Raw genomic sequence first — 19,503 nt, 5'->3', positions numbered from 1 at the left:
GAATACTGCGGTCCGCTTTTCTTATTTTGGTCTTCTTTCTTTTCAGTTCGCGGGGCTTTCTCCGGTCTCCGCGATCTCCAGGCAGTGCCACTGGAGATGCTGCACCAACTAGGACAACTGGGCTGCAGGCCCACCAGGCCCGTGGGTGCGGTGGATGTCGATAAATCTTATAGTTTTTCATACAATCAAGTGAAAAGCACTTGTACGGTGGAAGCTCCGTGAAAACCATTATAAAATGTTAAAACAAGTTACGCATGTTAAAAAAGTGATGTTTTATATATATATATAGAGAGACACACACACATACAGTAAATTTCAACCCCAAACTCAGTCTCGTCTAGCGAGAATGAAAAAAAAACAAATTCAAAACATGAATGGTGGTTCTTCACTAGTTGACAGTATTCACTTGGATATTTCTCCTTTTTATTTCTTTTAAATGCAATTGAGTTTTGACTTGAAATTTTGCATCTTCATGGATTGTCACATCTCTAGCATACGGTATTTTCTAGATTTTTCTAAAAAAAATTCTTAACATGGTTTCTCCGAAGTTTGCACAGTTTACACCGTAATGGTGGTTTCACCTGATATTTTGCCTACATCTTATCATAAATTGATAATGTCCAAACAAAATGTAAAATTGGAGTTCAATTCTCATTGTAAAATGTGCAAATTTTTATGTCATCCATGGTCTATAATTCTACCACTCAAAGTAAAATTCACAGGGCATCACATAATTTGAAGTAATATGGTAGAGATATATTGACATATTTTGATCCACCAGTCAGTTTAATATACATAGGGGGCATCATATTAGAAGCTAAAAAAAGTAAATGTGTAGTTCTTGGACATTATTTAAATAAAATTGTATAGTTATTTTAAGAAATTGGATTTAAACTTCAGTGACCCAAGAAAATATACCGAGCTTGCATAATCAATATTTCAATATAACGAATAATACTAGTGGCCAACTAATTTAGCACAAACACAAACGATGGTTTCTGCAAGAAGATGATGGCACCCTAATTTTATAATGTGTTTTTGGCCTTGTGTTGATGGCATCATCGTCGATTCCATCTGGAGAGACGTTCGTAGGAAAGATCTAACACGAACGTTAATGTGACTTGTTCACATCATACAAAAAGCTTCTCATTGACCCAGAATTTTAGAGGTTGGATTTGATGTGGCCGCCGCAACGAGGCTGGCCTGCCGGCCGGCGTGCTATCTAGGCACACGCTTTAGACTTGTTCTTAGTTTCTTACAGGTACTGAAGACCATTTCCTTGATATCCTGATATGCCTTAACAGAACAAACAAAGTGCTCTTCCTCCTTCTCCCTATATATACCGGTCTCCTCCAATCCTTCAGCTGGCATCACACAGCACAGCAGCTAACAGCGCAGGACAAGAACCACTCAGCTTTGAATCATTTGTTGCTGTATACAAACACACTTGATTTAGTGAGAACGTTGGCATTCAAATGGCATCAAAATTCTTCCTCCTTGCCCTTTTGGCCCTGTCTGTTTCTCCTGCTCTCGCCTCGGACCCAAGCCAGCTCCAAGATTTCTGCGTCGCTGACAGGACATCCCCAGGTACATACAATTAAACACACATGTATGTGGTGAAATATTCGAGTACTTTTGCTGATCAGCTGGATCCTTGTTTTATGGTTAAGATTCAACACATCAATTAGTTGGAGCCTTTTTCAAAATCTACATATTGTGGACATGTGCAGTTTTTGTCAATGGATTTGCATGCCAAGACCCAAAGATCGCGGTGTCAGAAGACTTCTTCTTCTCCGGCCTTCACATGGCCGGCAACACGAGCAACAAGCAAAGCTCCGCTGTGACTGCAGTAAACGTGGCGCAGATCGCAGGGTTGAACACTTTGGGCATTTCCTTAGTTCGTGTCGATTATGCACCTTTTGGTCAAAACCCGCCACACATCCACCCCCGCGCCACGGAGATCTTGACGGTGCTGGAAGGGTCGTTATATGTTGGCTTCATGACCTCAAACCCGGAGAACAAGTTGTTCGCAAAAGTTCTTAACAAAGGAGACGTGTTTGTGTTCCCACAAGGGCTGATTCACTTTCAGTTCAACTACGGAACCAACAAAGCGGTAGCCATCGCGGCACTAAGCAGCAAGAACCCTGGGGTGATTACCATTGGCAATGCAGTGTTTGGATCAAAGCCATCCATCTCAGATGATATCCTTGCCAAAGCATTCCAGGTGGACAAGATGACTGTAGACCGTATTCAAGCTCAGTTCTAAAACATCTTAGTGGCTTTTCTTCTACCATGTGGTAGCATTAATTTATTTGTTCTTTGATTAAAGTTTATATTTGTTGTTATTAATTTCAATGTAATTTGATGTTCATTTTATATTCAAGAAATATACATTATATGGTTTGTTAAAAAATCTTTTATGAAGCAAAAAAAACTTTTCCCTTTCTTTTCATTTTTTTTATCACCAACATTTAAACTAAACTATTACCTGAAACAAGCGGTGCAAGTGGGGCCGACCAAGTTGCGCCGATTGTTTCATTATCATAATATTGTCACACGCATGTTTTTTGTTCTTTTCTGAAGGCACTTTCTAAAGTTAAACAAAATGATCATATGGATAATCGTTTCAATTTAATCAAGTGTACCATGTGCTAGGTACATTTCTTCTTTCATCCAAGTTTATATTTGTGTGTTGTTAATTCACTACTCTAGAAAACCCCTCCAGTGGCGGTAAAAAAATGGGGTTGGTGGCGGTGATCACGCCCGCCATCAACTCTGCGTCACTGGAGGTTTTAGCACCGGTGGCGGGTAAAATACCAGCCACTGTTGCACCGAGATCACCAATGGCGGGTAAAATATCCGCCACCGAAGACCTACAAACCGCCACTGTATGCCACTGTAAATCCCTCCGGCACCACCCAAAAAGTGCGTGGAGTACAGCAGTGGCGGGCGCAGTACCCGCCACTGGACATTCCAGTGGAAATCCAGTGGCGGTGGTGTCTAACCGCCACTGCTATATGTTCAGTGGCGGTGGTTTATAACCGCCACTGGTACTATTTTTTTCCAAAAAAATGAATTATGTATAAAAATAAATATTCCTCTAGCACAGAAATAGCATGAATACAGCACAGCACAGAAAATAGCAGGAATACAGCAGCACCAAAGAAACATAATAGCAACAAATATATTACAAAGTTCTACACGAGTTAAACATTCAAGTCACATGCATGTATACAAAGTGTTTGAAAGAATGAGCCACAAATAAAAGTGTTCCCCACAAATTAACCACTTTTGGCGACAATCCCGCCGCCGTAGTAATCCCTGCTCGTTTTGAGGACCTCCTTGTTGAGGATTTCGCCGATGTCCTTCTGGATCTCGTACACAAGAATTTCTGAGTTGTGCCCTAACTCGGCGTTGGCCAGAAAGAAATTCCTCACTTCTTCGAAGGTCTTCTTCCCCTTCGGCTGGAAGTTGTTGATGAACTGTTGAATAGTGTGCGTGCAGCAGTAACCACAGTAGACGGATCCTTCAGGCTATTGCTCGCAGGGGAACCTGAAAGTGTGCCTGAGGGGAGCGTCAGTGTCGCACCAGTGGCACCCGGGATACCACCGTTGCACGACACGTGGGCCTCGTTGCCGAGTTCCCGGGAGGGTCTCATCCCGGGCAGCAGCTACAAGCAGCCTGGCAAGCTACCAGCCTTGAAGGGCTCGCAGGGCTTCGCGGAATATTCCCGCCGGACGCCTCCCGGGAAGTCACTTGCCGGGAGAAGAGGTTCCCAGGTGCAGTCCCACCTAGGCACCTCCCGGGAAGTCACTTGCCGGGAGGAGGGGTACCCGGGCGCAGGCTCCCCCCGCGAGGGTGGGGCCGAGCGAGCAAAGCAGCGATGCCACGTGGACGCGCGCTGGGCGCACAGTGTGAAGTCTCACCAGGGCGAGGAGTGAGCCGCACGGCGCATTTAATGAGCCGACAGGAGGGGCGTTACCCGTCTAGTCGGGTAAACAGTGGTTGTCCAATCCTACTTGTAGGGCTCTAGACCCCTAGCAGCGGAGTTGGCATTCATGCACGACCACCAGCGCACCGAGGGGGAGTTGCCCTATCTCCCTGCTCGCCACTTGTAATACATGCACCGTGGCACCTATGGTATTACCTTGGCTATAAAAGCAGGACCCCCGCCGACGGTCAAGGGGTTCGGTTCTGTTCGGTTCAGTTTGACCAGCTCACAGTTAGCCTCTAGCATTAGCAGAGAATAGTAAGGAACACTTAGCCGGAGGAAGAGAGTACCCGGGAACTCACCCGGCAACCTGTAAACACTTGATTTTGTGATAATACGAGTTCAGACAAGCAGGACGTAGGGTTTTACACCTCCGGGTGGCCCGAACCTGGGTAAAACGTGTGTGCATATGTTCCTAGCTTGCATGCATTCTAGGGCACCTCTTTGCAGGTTACGTACGCCATCGGCCACGCCGGCGATCGCCGGAGCGATCCCCGACGCCCCCGCCGAACCTAAAAGGGGGTGTGACAGCACGCCCCCGGTGTCGGAGCCCCGTGCGACGACATCTAGCGCGCCAGATAGGGGGCGCGAGAGGAGAGCTTGTCGGTGACCGCCGGCGGCAGTGTCTGCATCGACCTCGGCCTTGTCTTCTCCGCCGACAGAGCTGGCCACCATGCCCCCCAAGTGGGCTGGTTACCCTCGGATCGACCCGCGTGAGGCCCCAGCGGCACACACGCGGTCGCACGACGCGCGACCCGCGTCGGGGGCTCAGGAGAACCCTGAGCCCTCACGAGTGCAGCAATCACAGCTGCCTCCCCCGCCTCCTCGACCGTCAGCCGACAACCGGCTGAGGGGGCCGGCGGCCCCCAGCGCTGGGGCCAGCCGTGCGAGTGGGCATGGTGCTGCCCGCACCGGCCAGCGAGTCGAGTCACGGGTCGAGGACACGCAGCGTCAGCAGCGCCATGAACATACTGCGTCGCGAGCGACGCCCGGGGGCTTGCCCCCCGCACACCTTGATGCGTCCGGAGGTAGAGCGGATAGCAGCCGTTCGGGAAACCGGTTGCCTCCCGTCCGAAGCCCGGCAGAAGCCATCATCGCCGCGAGGGTCATGGTGCGGTACGAACCGCAACAGGGCACGCACGCCGGCGCACGAGACGTGGGGCGAAGAGTTGGATGCGCTCCTCGCACTCGCTGCCCAACAACCGCAAGGCGAGGGCGTCCCGGTAGGCTCCGGCCGCGGGCAGAACCCGGAGCGCGGAGACGCGCCCCGCGCCTCACGATAGGGGGAGAACCCTCCCCCGTAGGGAGGCCAGGGAGACGGGGACCCAGAGGGGTCCTCGGACTCGTCACCTACCGTCACGCGGGGTGACGCGCGCGGCATCTTGAATGCCCGCCAGCAAGAAGATCTACGCCAGCGCTTGGAGCGTCGGCGCCAGCGCAAGGTAGAGCGCCAACGCCCATAGGTGCAGGAAGATGCTCCCATGGGCCTCGAGGATGGCTGCACCGCGTTCACGCTCGAGCTGCGCCGGGTGACATGGCCCCATAAGTTCCGAGCGCCAGTGCTCGGCACGTACGATGGGACCGTGAATCCCAAGGATTTCCTCCTGACCTACACGTTGGGGATGCATGCCATCGGCGTCGACGACAAGGTCAGGGCCAATTGGTTCCCGATGGTCCTGAAAGGATCAGCGAGAACCTGGCTGATCAACCTGCCCGCTGGGTCCATCGTCACCTGGGCGGACCTGCGCGAGCAGTTTGTGAGTGCATTCCAGGGCGGCTACAAGCACCCGGCAACCGCTTCTCCAACCTCTCCTACTCTATCCCGGAGGCGGAGGCAGCTGCCATCGTCACCCCCTTCGCCATCAACGTCCACGATCCCAAGATGCGTGAGAAGCTGAGCACGCATCGGATCCGGACGACAGAGGATCTGTACGCCCTGGCGCATGGCCGAGGAAGGGCGCTTAGCGCCCGAGCTAGCAGCCAAGGCTGCCGCGAACCCTGGCAAGGGTTCGTAGAAGAAGGGTTCCCGCAAGCGCAGCGGGAAGCTGGTTCTCGCTGCGGAGTCGGGGGCTGCTGCCGCGAGGCCTGCGAATAAGGCCTCGCCAGGTAGCGGGCCTGGTGGCAAGCAGGGCGACGCGCCCCGCTGCCCCATCCGCAACAACTCGACCCACGACGCGCAGGACTGCCGCATCCTGCAGGGGATCAAGCAGCGGCGCGAACAACGCCATGAGGAGCGCCGCGCTGTCGGTGCCTGCTTCAACTGCGGCGACATCGGGAATCTCTCCCGAGATTGCCCGAACAACCCCAGAGCAGGGCCGAGGCCTGCCGGCGGCGGCGCCGGCAGGGACGAACCCCATGGGAGACGCGGCCGGGCCCGCGCGGGCAGGGAGCGCCCAACCCGGGGACGCGACAGGGCTCGCGTTGAGGAGCAGCGCGAGTCCGACTGCACTGGCGGCGACGAACCGGGTTTCCAGGAGCCTCGTGGCGTCGCCTACATCCATGGGGGAGCCTATGCTGTCCCATCCCATGCCGCGGTGAAGCGCCTCACCCGGGATGTGTGCGCGCTGTTGCCGGATGTGTAGCCGCAGCAGCCGCTGAGGTGGTCGCACGGGCCGATCACCTTCAGCGCTGACGATCATCCAGCGCGGCACCTGGGTTCAGGGGTAATACCCTTTGTCGTCTCACCGATCATCAGCAACATGACGGTGACCAAGGTGCTGGTGGACAACGGAACGGGGCTCAACCTCCTGTCCGTCAGGCTGGTGGAGAAGCTCCAGTTGCCAGTAGAGCAGCTGAAGCCCACTGACCCGTTCCGGGGGGTGAACCCTAGGATCGTGCACCCCCTGGGGTGCATCACACTGCCGGTGACCTTTGGGTCCAGGGAGGCGTTTAGGACCGAACACATAGTTTTCGACGTGGCGCACACCCCGTTACCCTACAACGGGATCCTTGGTCGACCGGCGCTGATCAAGTTCATTGCTGCTACGCATTGCGCCTACGGCGTGATGAAGATGCCTTCTGTGTATGGAGTTCCCTCCATCAGGTGCGACCTCAAGGACGCGGCCTGGTGCGTGGGCGAGGTCGTCAGGGCTGCCGCCACAGCCGAGGCCGGCGACGAGGACGTTGCCGGAGACGGAGGCTCCCCGGGCGACGGCCCGGCAACGAAGAGGGCCCGCTCTACCCTGCAAGAGCTTGCCGGGGGAAGTGCAGGCTCGAGCTCGTGCCCCGGCAAGGGCCAGAAGCTCCGGGAGGAGGCCACCAAGGTGAAGAAGCTGCCCCTCCAAGCCGGCAACAAGGAACGCACCGTCACCGTCGGTGTGAACCTTACTGCCGAATAGGAAAGCGCCCTCATCACTTTCCTCCGGGAGAATGCCGACATATTCGCTTGGGAGCCATCGGATCTTCCCGGAGTCCCCAGGGAGGTGATTGAGCATCAGCTGGCGGTGCGTCCGGACGCCCGCCCTGTCAAGCAGAAGATTCGGCGGCAAGCACACGAGCGCAAAGATTTCATCAAGCAAGAGGTGGACAAGCTCAAGGCTGCCAGGGCCATCAGGGCAGTTCTGTACCCCACTTGGTTAGTTAACCCTGTAGTAGTGCCTAAAGCAGGGAACAAGCTTCACATGTGCGTAGATTTTGCTGATCTAAACCGTGCATGTCCCAAGGATCCCTTCCCTGTACCCCGTATCGATAAAATAGTTGATTCCACCGCTGATTGTGATTTGCTGAGTTTTCTAGATGCTTTTTCCGGCTACCATCAAATTAAGATGGCAGTCGAAGACGAGGAGAAAACGGCGTTCATCACCCTGGTTGGCTGCTACTGTTACACATGCATGCCTTTCGGGTTGAAGAACGCGGGCTCAACATTCCAACGCGCGCTGCGCGAGTGTTTGGGACCCCAGCTAGGCCGAAATGTGGAGGTCTACATGGACGACATCGTCATCAAGTCGAAGCGAGGGGACTCGCTGATTGATGACCTGCGGGAGGCGTTTGACAAGCTCCGTAGGATCAAACTCAAGTTGAACCCTGAGAAGTGCACCTTTGGTGTAGACTCGGGCCAGCTTCTGGGTTTCTTGGTTTCTCACAGGGGGATACAAGCCAACCCGAGCAAGATAGAAGCTATCGAGAAGATGGAGGCTCCCCGCAAGGTGAAGGATGTCCGGCGCCTCAACGGTTGTGTTGCCGCGTTGGGCCGCTTCATCTCGAGGCTGGGCAAACGCGCCCTGCCTTTCTTCAAGGTAATGAAGAAGAAGGGTCTAGTTGACTGGACCCTCGAGGCCGAGGCGGCGTTCCGGGAACTAAAGCAGTACCTGAGGTCGCCGCCCGTCCTCGTCGCCCCCAAGTTGGGCGAGCCACAGCTACTCTACCTAGCAACGACTGACCAAGTGGTCAGCTCGGTGCTGGTTGCCGAGAGGGAGGAAGACGTTTCGGGGACTGAGGCGGCGGTGCAGGGGGTTGAATGGCCCCCAGCAACGGCCTCGGACCCAGGGACCACCCCCCAGCCGGGCACTCGGTGTACGTCGTCAGCACAGTGCTGCGCGACGCACGAACGAGGTACCCGCAAGTACAGAAGCTCCTCCTGGGGATTCACCTTGCATCCCGCAAGCTGCGCCACTACTTCCAGGCGCACCGCGTCACGGTGGTGTCAGGGTTTTGCCTTGAGCAAGCCCTCACCAACCGTGAAACCACTGGAAGGGTGGCCGAATGGAGGATGGAGCTGTCAGAATTTGATCTGCACTTCACCAACTCCAAGAGCATCAAGAGTGCGGCCCTGCCGGACTTTGTCACGGAGTGGACGTCGACAAACGTAGAAGAGGATGAGCCAGAGACCAGCCTGTCCGGCAAGCTGGACGAAGGCCACTGGGTCCTCTACTTCGACGGAGCGTTCAGTCTCCAAGGAGCTGGCGCCGAGGTCGTCATCGAGTCACCAACGGGGGACCAGCTAAGGTTTGCTTTCCAACTCGATTTCCCGAACTCCACCAACAACACGGCGGAGTACGAGGGTCTGCTCGCCGGGTTACGGGCAGCAATTGCCCTCGACATCAAGCGCCTGATTGTTCACGGGGACTCGCAGCTCGTGATCAACCAGGTGAACAAGGACTACGACTACCCGCAGATAGCAGTGTACGTGGAGGAAGTACGCAAGCTAGAATGCAAGTTCAAGGGTTTGCTGTCGCACCCGTGGCACCCGGGGTACCACCGTTGCGCGACGCGTGGCCCCCTCACCCGGGTTCCCGGGAAGGTCCCATCCCGGGGAGCGCCGACGAGCTTCCCGGCAAGCTACCAGCCCGAAAGGGGCTAGCGGGGCTTCCGGGAATATTCCCGCTTAGGCACCTCCCGGGAAGCTGCTTCCCGGGAGCAGGTTCCCGGGTGCGCTGGGCCCGGGTGCTTCCCGGGCCGACTTGCGGGGACTGGAGGTTCCCGGATGCGTGCCCCGGCCTCGGGTCGTGGGGCCCACTGGACAGCGCCACACGGGCGCGTGGCGGGCGCGGAACGCGCGGTCCCACCAAGGCAAGGAGTAAGGCGCGCGGCTCAGTAAACGAGCCGACCGACGGGTAGTTACCCGTCGGGTCGAAGGAACAGTGGTTGTCCAATCCTACCCTAGGGTCTTAGGCCCCTAGCAGCGGAGGTGGCACCCATGCATGCCACCAGCTCACCAGGGAAAGTTGCGTGCCTCCCCGTTGGCCACTTGTAGCCCATGCACCGTGGCACATGTGGCATCCCCTTGTGTATAAAAGAAGGACCTATGCCAACGGTCTGCGGGGTTAGAAGGTTGACGAGTCAGACAGTTGGGAAGTTGGTCAATTGGTCAGTTAGTTGGCTTCGACGAAGTTCGCTCGATAGATGCTTACTGGCTCCAGTAGGCAGCCAACGGTGAGCGGTGAGGAGCGCCTAGCCACTGAGAGAAAGCCCGGGAGCTTGCCCGGCAACCTGTAAATCCGTTATCAATATCAGTTCAGACAGGCAGGACGTAGGGTTTTACGCCTCCGGGTGGCCCGAAGCTGGGTAAAAAACGTGCGTGCATCTGTTCTTGGGCTAGCGCATACCCCAAGCTCTTCGTCTCGCCGGCCCTGTAGGGCCTCACCGCCCGTGCCGGCGATCATCGGGTCTCCGTCCCAGACGCCCCTACCGAACCTAAAAGGGGGACGTGGCCACACGCCCCCGGTGTCGGAGCACCGAGCGACGACATCTGCCGCGCCAGGTAGGGGCCGCGGGAGTGGACAGCGCCGGAGATCGCCGGCAATGGAAGTTCCCATCGGCATCGGCTTCACTCTTCTTCGTCGACGAGCCTTGTCACCATGCCCCCCAAGCGGCAGCGGCACCCGGAGCACGCCGCGTCACGGGCGACCCCTAGGGGTTCGCACCCTGCGCACCCGGAGGCGTCCGGGGCCAGGACGGGAAGCAGCCGCTCAGGAAATCGGTTGCCCCCCGTGCGAACCCCGGCTGAAGCCATCGTCGCCGCCCGCGTCATGGTGCGGTACGAGCCGCAGCAGGGCACGCCAGCGCACGAGACGTGGGGCGAGGAGTTGGAAGCGCTTCTCGCCCTGGCTGCCCAACAGCCGCAAGGCGAGGGCGCCCCGGTAGGCTCCGGCCACGGACCGAACTCAGAGCGTGAAGGCGCGCCACCCGCCTCACGACAGGGGGAGAACCCTCCCCCTGCTCAGCGGGGCCTGGTAGACGGGGGCCCGGAGGGGTCCTCGAATTCGTCGCCCACCGTCCCGGGGGGCGATGCGCGTGGCATCTTGAATGCCCGACAACAGGAGGATCTGCGCCAGCGCTTGGAGCGCCGGCGCAGACGCGAGGTGGAGCGCCGGCACCCACTGGAGCAAGAAGATGCTCCCTTGGGCCCAGAAGACGGCTGCACCGCGTTCGCGCGCGAGTTGCGGCGGGTGGTGTGGCCCCGTAAGTTCTGAGCGCCTGCGCTCGGTACGTATGACGGGACCGCTAACCCCAAAGATTTTCTCTTGACCTATACGCTGGGCATGCATGCCATCGGCGCCGACGACAAGGTCAGGGCGAACTGGTTCCCGATGGTCCTGAAGGGATCAGCGCGAACCTGGTTGCTCAACCTGCCCGCCGGATCCGTCGCCACCTAGGCAGACCTGCGCGAGCAGTTCGTGAGCGCGTTCCAGGGCGGCTATAAGCGCCCGGGAACCATGGTGGAGCTGCACACCATCGTGCAAAAACCAGGAGAGACGTTGCGGGCCTTCGTCAATCGCTTCTCCAATCTCTCCTATTCTATCCCGGAGGCGGAGGTGGCCGCCATCATCAACACCTTCGCCATCAACGTCCGCAGCCCCAAAATGCGTGAGAAGCTGAGCACGCATCGGATCCGGACGACGCAGGACTTGTACGCCTTGGCACACAAGTGCGCCATGGCTGAGGAGGGGCGCCTAGCGCCCGAGCTAGCAGCCCAGGCTGCCGCGAGCCTTGGCGAGGGCTCGCAGAAGAAGGGTTCCCGTAAGCGCAGCGGGAAGCAAGTCCTCGCTGCGGACTCGGGGGCTCCTGCCGCGAGGCCCACGAAGAAGGCCTCGCCGGGGGGAGAATCTGGCGGGAAGCGGGGCGACGCGTCCCGCTGTCCTATCCACAACAACTCCACCCACGACGCGCAGAGTTGCCGCGTCCTGCAAGGGATCAAGCAGCGGCGGGAGCAGCGCCACGAGGAGCGCCGCACCGCCGGCGCCAGCTTCAATTGTGGCGACATTGGGCATCTCTCCCGAGAGTGCCCAAACGACCCCAGAGCGGGTCCGAGGCCGGCCAGTGGTGGTGCCGGCAGGGTTGAACCCTAAGGAGGGCGCGGTCAGCACCTCGCTGCGTGGGAACCCCCTCCTCGCGGGCGTGACAGGGCGCGCGCCGAGGAGCAGCGCGAGTCCGACCATTCCGGCAGCGACGAGCTGGGCTTCCAGGAGCCTCGTGGCGTCGCCTGCATCCATGGGGGATCTTACGCTCTCCCATCCCACGCCGCGGTGAAGCGCCTCACCCGCGACGTGTGCGCGCTGTTGCCGGATGCGGACCCGCAACAGCCGCTGAGGTGGTCGCACGTGCCGAGCACCTTCAGCGCCGACGACCACCTGGTGCGACAATTGGGTTCCGGGGTAATACCCTTCCTCGTCTCGCCGATCATTAGCAATATGACGGTGACCAAGGTGCTGGTGGATAACGGAGCGGGGCTTAACCTCCTGTCCGCCAGGCTGGTGGAAAAGCTCCAGCTGCCGATGGAGCAGCTGAAGCCCACCGAACCATTCCGGGGGATGAACCCCGGGATCGTGCGCCCGCTGGGACGCATCACGCTGCCGGTCACCTTCGGGTCCCGGGAAGCATTCAGGACCGAGCACATAGTGTTCGACGTGGCGCACACCTAGTTGCCTACAACGGGATCCTTGGTCAGCCGGCGCTGATCAAGTTTATGGCGGCTACGCATTGCGCCTACGGCGTGATGAAGATGCTGTCCGTCTACGGAGTCCTCTCCATCGGGTGCGATCTCAAAGACGCTGCTTGGTGCGTTGGCGATGTCGTCCGGGCCGCTGCTGCAGCTGACGCCGGCGACGAAGGTGTTGTCGAGGACGACGCCCTGCCGGGTGACGCCCCGGCAACGAAGAAGGCTCGCGCCACCCCGCAAGAGCTAGCCGGAGGAGGCGCGGGCTCGAGCACGCGTCCCGGCATGGGGCGGGGGCTCCGGGAGGAGGCCGCCAAAGTGAAGAAGCTGCCCCTCCAAGCCGGCGACAAGGAGCGCACTGTTACCATCGGTGCGAACCTGACCGCCGAATAGGAAAGCGCCCTCGTCACCTTCTTCCGGGAAAACGCCGACGTTTTCGCCTGGGAATCGTCGGACCTTCCCGGAGTCCCTAGGGAGGTGATTGAGCATCGGCTCGCGGTGCGCCCGGACGCGCACCCCGTCAAGCAGAAGATACGGCGGCAGTCACAAGAGTGGAAAGATTTCATCAAGCAAGAGGTGGGCAAGCTCAGGGCCGCCGGGGCGATCAGGGAAGTTTTGTACCCCACTTGGCTGGCTAACCCTGTAGTAGTGCCCAAAGCGGGGAATAAGCTTCGCATGTGCGTAGATTTTACCGATCTTAATCGTGCATGCCCCATGGATCCCTTCCCTGTACCCCGTATCGACCAGATAGTTGATTCTACCGCTGGTTGTGACCTGTTGAGTTTTCTGGATGCTTTCTCCGGCTACCATCAGATCAAGATGGCGGTCGAGGATGAGGAAAAGACAGCGTTTATCACCCCGGTTGGCTGCTACTGCTATACATGCATGCCTTTCGAATTGAAGAACGCGGGCTCCACTTTACAGCGCGCCCTGCGAGAATGTTTGGGGCCCCAGCTAGGCCGCAATGCGGAAGCCTACATGGATGACATCGTCATCAAATCGAAGCGTAGGGACTCGCTGATTGATGACTTGCGGGAGACATTTGGCAACCTCTGCAAGATCAAGCTCAGGCTGAACCCTGATAAGTGCACCTTCGGTGTCAACTCCGGGCAGCTTCTAGGTTTCTTGGTTTCACACCGGGGGCAGGCCAACCCGACCAAAATAGAAGCCATCGAGAAGATGGAGGCCCCCCGCAAGGTGAAAGATGTCCAGCGCCTCAACGGCTGCGTTGTCGCGCTTGGACGCTTCATCTCCAGGCTGGGCGAGCGTGCCCTGCCTTTCTTCCGGGTAATGAAGAAGAAGGATCCAGTCGACTGGACTGCTGAGGCCAAGGTGGCGCTCCAGGAACTCAAGCGATCCCTGAGGTCACCTCCCATCCTAGCGGCGAGCCGCTGCTACTCTACCTAGCAGCGATCACCGGGTCTCCGCCCCGGACGCCCCTACCGAACCTAAAAGGGGGACGTGGCCGCACGCCCCCGGTGTCGGAGCACCGAGCGACGACACCATTAAAGGATAGTCTTGTTGGAGTGAACTCGCGACCACTTACTCAGATCTTTATAAGTATAAAGATAAAGATATGGCAAAAGAAGTATACCACTGAAAAATTCTTTCGATCGTGAATCTAATGGTATACTTTGTGTGCAATATAATAAATACTTATTTGATCAAATTGTCGATCTAGGAACCTGTGCAGGACTTATAAACATGTACAGAGTTAGTACTTTACCTTGCAATCCTTTTTTTTCTTTCAGATTTGCTCTAGAGAGATCAAACCGTTAGATTAAAACTTTAAATATCTCTTGTGAGCCTTGCATGATCTTGATGAATTGGAGGGAATAACTAGGGAACCAAATCCAGGATACTAACAAATTCCAACCAGAAAGCCTTTGTATTCAAAGTCAAACCAACTTTACTCTTTTTTTTAACTAACTAGCCAATTTTACTCTTGATGTAACCATACGCTACTACAAAATGGTCTATATGCAACGGCACATCAGTAACGGGTCCGGCGCGACCGTTACTGATGAACCACATCAGTGTCGGTCGCGGCCGCGACCGTTACCGATGAACAGAGCGGGGTCTGCCCATCCCCGCCCAGCCATACATCAATGGCGGTCGCGCGAGGCGACCGCCACTGATGAACCATCATACCTCGCGAGATACATCAGTGGCGGTCGGTTAAGAGGCGACCGTCACTGATGAACCACGCAACAATAACGGTCGCCTTTAGGGCAACCGTTACTAATGTACCCCTTATTATCAGGAACGGTCGCCTAAGTCCCGACCGCCACTAGTGAATCACGCATCAGTAAAGGTCGCCCTAACGCGACCGTTACTGATGTACCCCCTATTATCAGTAACGGTCGCCCAATTCCCGACCGCCACTGATGAGTATCGCGGTTTAAATACGAAGAGCAGAGCCGCAGCTGGTCGCGCTATGCGTCATAACAGACCAGCTGCGGCCCCTTCTTCTCCGGTGACGGCGAAGCGCTGCCCGACGGCGCCATGGCTGCCGGCGAGCCCCCCAGGTAGCCCCTCCTCCCTCCCCCTTCCTCCTCTCTCCCCTCCGCGCCGGTGGCCGCCGTCTCCATGGCCGGCGGGAGCTCCATTTTTGGAGCTCCAGCGGCCGGCGAGCTCGGATTCTTGACCCCTAAGCTTCCCTCTCCCTCCTGATCTATCTCTCCCTCCCGATCTGTCTTGCCGGCCTCCAATTTCTCTCCGAAGTTCCCCAATTTCAAATTTTTAGCTTTGGCCGCCGGCCAAAATGCGGCCTCCTCGTCGTCGCCCGGAGCTTCCCTCTCCCTTGCGAGCTCTCTCTCCCTCCCGATATTTCTCGCCGGCCTCCAATTTCTCTCCGAAGTTCCCCAATTTCAAATTTTTAGTTTCCGGTTAATTAACACCTTAATCCCCTTGTTAATGATTAGGCTAACTATTTTGCTTTGTTTGTTTTCTTGTGTATTGTGTTGTAGATCGAAAAACCGTTCTTGGATGTACGCCAAGGAAAAAATCAATGCTCGATGGATAACCGAATGGACGGTCTTTTTTGGAGTCGCGAAAGGTGATATGGAACGAAAAGGACTTGTGATGAAGCGTTGTGCATGTCGCAAATGTGGAAACACATGCATGATGAAGCCTGAAGATGTTCAGATGCACGTGCTGGCATCGGGTTTTGTGGAAGATTATTCTCGCAGGACTTGTCACGGGGAGGATGCGGTTGATGTCGGTAGCGGTAGCAAAGATGATGATGTCCTGCGGTATGATCTGGTGAAAGATTCCGAGGAAGAAACAAGGGTCGATGAGGAGGCTAATGTGGAAGGTGAAGGAGCTCCACGTGGCAGGATTGCCGAAATGCTAGATGACCCGTACCTACGGGACCAGCTGGAGGACCCCGAAGATGAGGAAGAGTCTGCTCAGTTCAAAAAATTGTTGGAGGATGCAAACACACCCTTGTATGATGGAGCTGGCGAAGAAAACAACGTGCTCGAAGTGACGCTCGAACTTTTGAGGCTGAAGGCAGCATCATGCTGGTCAGACAAGGGCTTCACGAACTTGTTGAGTTACCTTGCTTCGGTTTTTCCACAGCCAAACAAGTTGTCCAAGAGCACATACGAGGCGAAGAAGTTTACATGCCCGCTTGATTAGATTGCGTGAAACATCATTCATGTCCAAACGACTGCATGGTATACATTGGAGAGTACGAGAACCATGAGAATTGCCACATATGCGGTGCATCAAGATACAAGAAGAAAAACACCAGAGCTGGCGAAGATGATGGGGAAGAAGTGATGAAGGGCAGGCCGGCAAAGACTGTCTGGTATCTTACGGCAGGTGGCCAAGTTGAGCGTTGGATGCAGAATGTTAAGGACGCGAGGTATCTCATCTGTCACGATCCGGCGCAGGCTGCATTCGATCCTGACGGGCACTACCGTGTGGAGGAAGCTGGGGTCCTAAGACACCCTGCCGATGGGACTCAGTGGAGGAACTTCGACACGGCATTTCCTGATTTCACGGCAGAGCCCAGAAACCTGAGGCTCGGTCTCAACACTGACGGGATAGATCCTTTCGGAAACATAAACAACAAGCACAGCACATGGCCAGTGATCTTGTTTGTCTACAACCTTCCTCCATGGTTAATCATGAAGAGAAAGTACATCCACATGTGCATGCTCATACAGGGTCCAAAGCAGCCGGGAGCTGACCTAAATGTGTATCTGCAGCTAGTGAAGGATGAGCTGAAGCAGCTTTGGAACCATGGCAGAGTGGTTTGGGACTCAAACAAGACGGAGTACTTCACGATTAGAGCAGCGCTTCTGACCTGCGTGCATGACTACCCCACGAATGGAAATACTTCATGCCAGGTGACACATGGCTACAAGGCCTGTACAAACTAGGAGCAAAACACGACATCGGAGAAGTTGCCCGCTTCATCCAAAGTTGTTTACATGGGCCACCGAAAGTGGTTGGATGCTAAAGACCCTTGGAGGGATGACAAGGAAAGGTTCAATGGGAAGACGGAGCACGGGACAGCGCCAAAGGAGAAGTCTAGTATGCACATCCTCGAAATTGTGAACGATCTTGAGGTTGTCTCCAGAAAGATTGTTGCGAAGATATATAAGGAACCTGAAGGCGTCGTATGGAAAAGGAGGTCCGTATTCTGGGACCTGTAGTACTAGGCACATTTAGAATGCCGCCACAGCATAGATGTCATGCACGTGGAGAAAAATGTATGCGACAGCGTGCTGGGGTTGCTGATGAACATTCCAGAGAAGACGAAAGATGGACCCAATGCACGGAAGGACCTGGAACTCATGTCTATCAAAAAAGAGTTGTGGGGCAAAGATCAAGTGTCGGCAGCCGACAAGAATGGTTTCGTGACGGTGACCACACGGTGTCGTCTTGCATGTTACAACCTGTACAAAGACGAGTTTCATACGATGTGCCAGTGCCTGCAGGGCATTAAAATCCCATCGAACTACTCGTCGAGCATCAAGTATCTAGTTGACATGAAGAGTCACAAGCTATCTGGCATGATGTCTCACGACAACCATGTCATACTCACTCAGTTACTTCCAGTCGCAATCAGAGGTATCATGGAACCGCAAGTAAGGGTGACAATCATGAAGCTTTCTGACTTCTTTGACAGCATCTCGCAGAAGTCAATCACCGTTAGACGATGCCAGATACTGAAGGATAGTATGATACAGATTCTGTGCGAGCTCGAGATGTTCTTCCCTCCATCATTCTTTGATATCATGCCCCATCTAATGATCCACATATGCGATGAGATCTTGTCCCTAAGGCCCTCGTTCCTGCATAACATGTATGGCCCTGAACGTTACAACGGGGTTCTGAAGCGCTACGTTCGTAACAGATCGCATCCGGAAGGTACCATCGTGGAAGGCTTTAGGACAGAAGAGTGCATCGACTTCTGCACGGATTGGTTGGCCGATCAGAAATCAGTAGGTGTTCCCGAATCACGGCACAAGGGCAAGCTCGATGGCGAAGGTGGCGTTGGACTTACATACCGTAATGTCTATGGAAGAGGAAGGGAAGCTGACTTTGAAAGAGCACATTTGGTTGTGTTGCAAACTATCGATTGCTGCCGGCCTTATCAGGAAATGCACAAGGAACAATTGCGAAATGAAAAACCCTAAAAGAGGAGAAGTCTGGATCCACTGGGAGCACAATAAAACATTCGGAGCGTGGCTGAAGAATTATTGGTATGGCAGGGAGACGACCAATGTATCAGAAGAGACGGTTGCATGTTTGTCACGAGAACCTGCTTACCACATCTCTACTTGGCAATCATATGCGATCAATGGCAATAACTTCTACACTGCGTCTCAGGACCGTAAAAGCACGTATCAAAATACCGGTGTAGTCATTACTTCTGAGACCGCGATCGACGACAACAGCAAAACCAAAGCGTTCTTTGGCGTTATCGAGGAGATCTGGGAATTGCAGTACTCGATCACAAAGATCCCAATGTTCCGTGTAAGATGGACCACTTGGGGTGGGTGGTGTTGCTGGTTGTTGTGGTTCTGCTGGTTGTTGTTGTTGTTGTTGGCCAATTGTTGGGTGATCATCTGGAAGAATTGGGTCTGGGCGGCCAATAACTATTGCATGGTAGCAGCATTCCCTTCTGCGTTGGCATTGTTAGCCTCAGCGTTGTTGGCGGGGTTCCGGCGTCTCGGAGGAATCTGTTTAGGGTAGTATAGATGAGGAAACAGATAGAATAGAGCTAAGGATAACTAAACCCCCAAACAAGATATAACTCAAGCATATAACAATCATACACTCATCAATCATGAAAGGTTTTGAAAATCTTAGCAAAACACACTTGTTTATGGTGGGGCATTGCCCATAAGGAAAACAGTACGAGGAAAAAGCAATCGACCTACATTGCCATACACATAGATTGTATGGTCAATGACTAACTCGCAACACTGATAACGAAAATAAAAGATAAATCTGGTAGGCATCAACAGGTCTAAGGGAGTGTGGCTGTCGGTGTGGTCCCGTTCGCCTTCATCTTGGAGCGGGTGTTTGTAGCAGGGGTGTCCATCTCATGGACCTCCTGGGGCTCCTCCTCCTCAGTCGGCTCCTCCTCCTGAGGCTCCATGTCCTGATCCTGTGGTGGAGGTGGGACCTGGTCTAGCGCCGGTGCGGCAGCTGGTGCTGCTGCGGCTGCTGCTGCGATGAACGCCTGGAACTGCTCGCAGTAGTAGCGAGCCTGGTCCCTCTCATACTGCAGCTGCTCGATGGCGTCTCCCATGTTGAGGACAGTGTTCTCCAACATGGCCTTGTCCTCAAGCCACTGGGTCTTCTCTCCCATCAGATTACCAACCTGCTCCTCGGCTAGGTCAGCCCTGGTCATCTCGTGCTCGAGACAAGACTCCAAGTCCACGGTGTTTATCTCCATGTTCTCGAAGTGGGTCATCACTGGGGTCGCATCCTTGTCGTTGGTCGTAGCCACTGCCGAGCATGCATGGTTCCGCCTTCCAAAGAGGAGGAAGGGGGAGTCCTCGGGGAACTCGTGCCGATAGTCCCAGCACACCTGTGCGAAGGCGCACTGCATGGCGAACTGAAGGCCCTGCTCGAAAGTGGGGTAGCGGCTGATGAAGGTGATATCCGGCGT

General features: G+C 55.3%; 1 protein-coding gene across 1 annotated transcript; it reads left to right on the top strand.

Annotated features, from left to right (window-relative positions):
* The first annotated feature begins 1,379 nt into the window (after positions 1–1,379).
* Positions 1,380–2,404, top strand: LOC100843488 (putative germin-like protein 2-1). Its single transcript, XM_003574935.2, has 2 exons — positions 1,380–1,587; positions 1,731–2,404. The coding sequence occupies exons 1-2, from the start codon at positions 1,476–1,478 to the stop codon at positions 2,264–2,266; spliced, it is 648 nt and encodes a 215-aa protein (XP_003574983.1). The 5' UTR covers positions 1,380–1,475; the 3' UTR covers positions 2,267–2,404.
* The last annotated feature ends 17,099 nt before the right edge of the window (positions 2,405–19,503 follow it).

The sequence above is a fragment of the Brachypodium distachyon genome, chromosome 3 (assembly GCF_000005505.3).
Source record: "Brachypodium distachyon strain Bd21 chromosome 3, Brachypodium_distachyon_v3.0, whole genome shotgun sequence".
Classification (NCBI taxonomy): domain Eukaryota; kingdom Viridiplantae; phylum Streptophyta; class Magnoliopsida; order Poales; family Poaceae; genus Brachypodium; species Brachypodium distachyon.
Note: the sequence above shows the minus strand (reverse complement) of the source record. Positions and strands in the feature narration are given on the sequence as shown.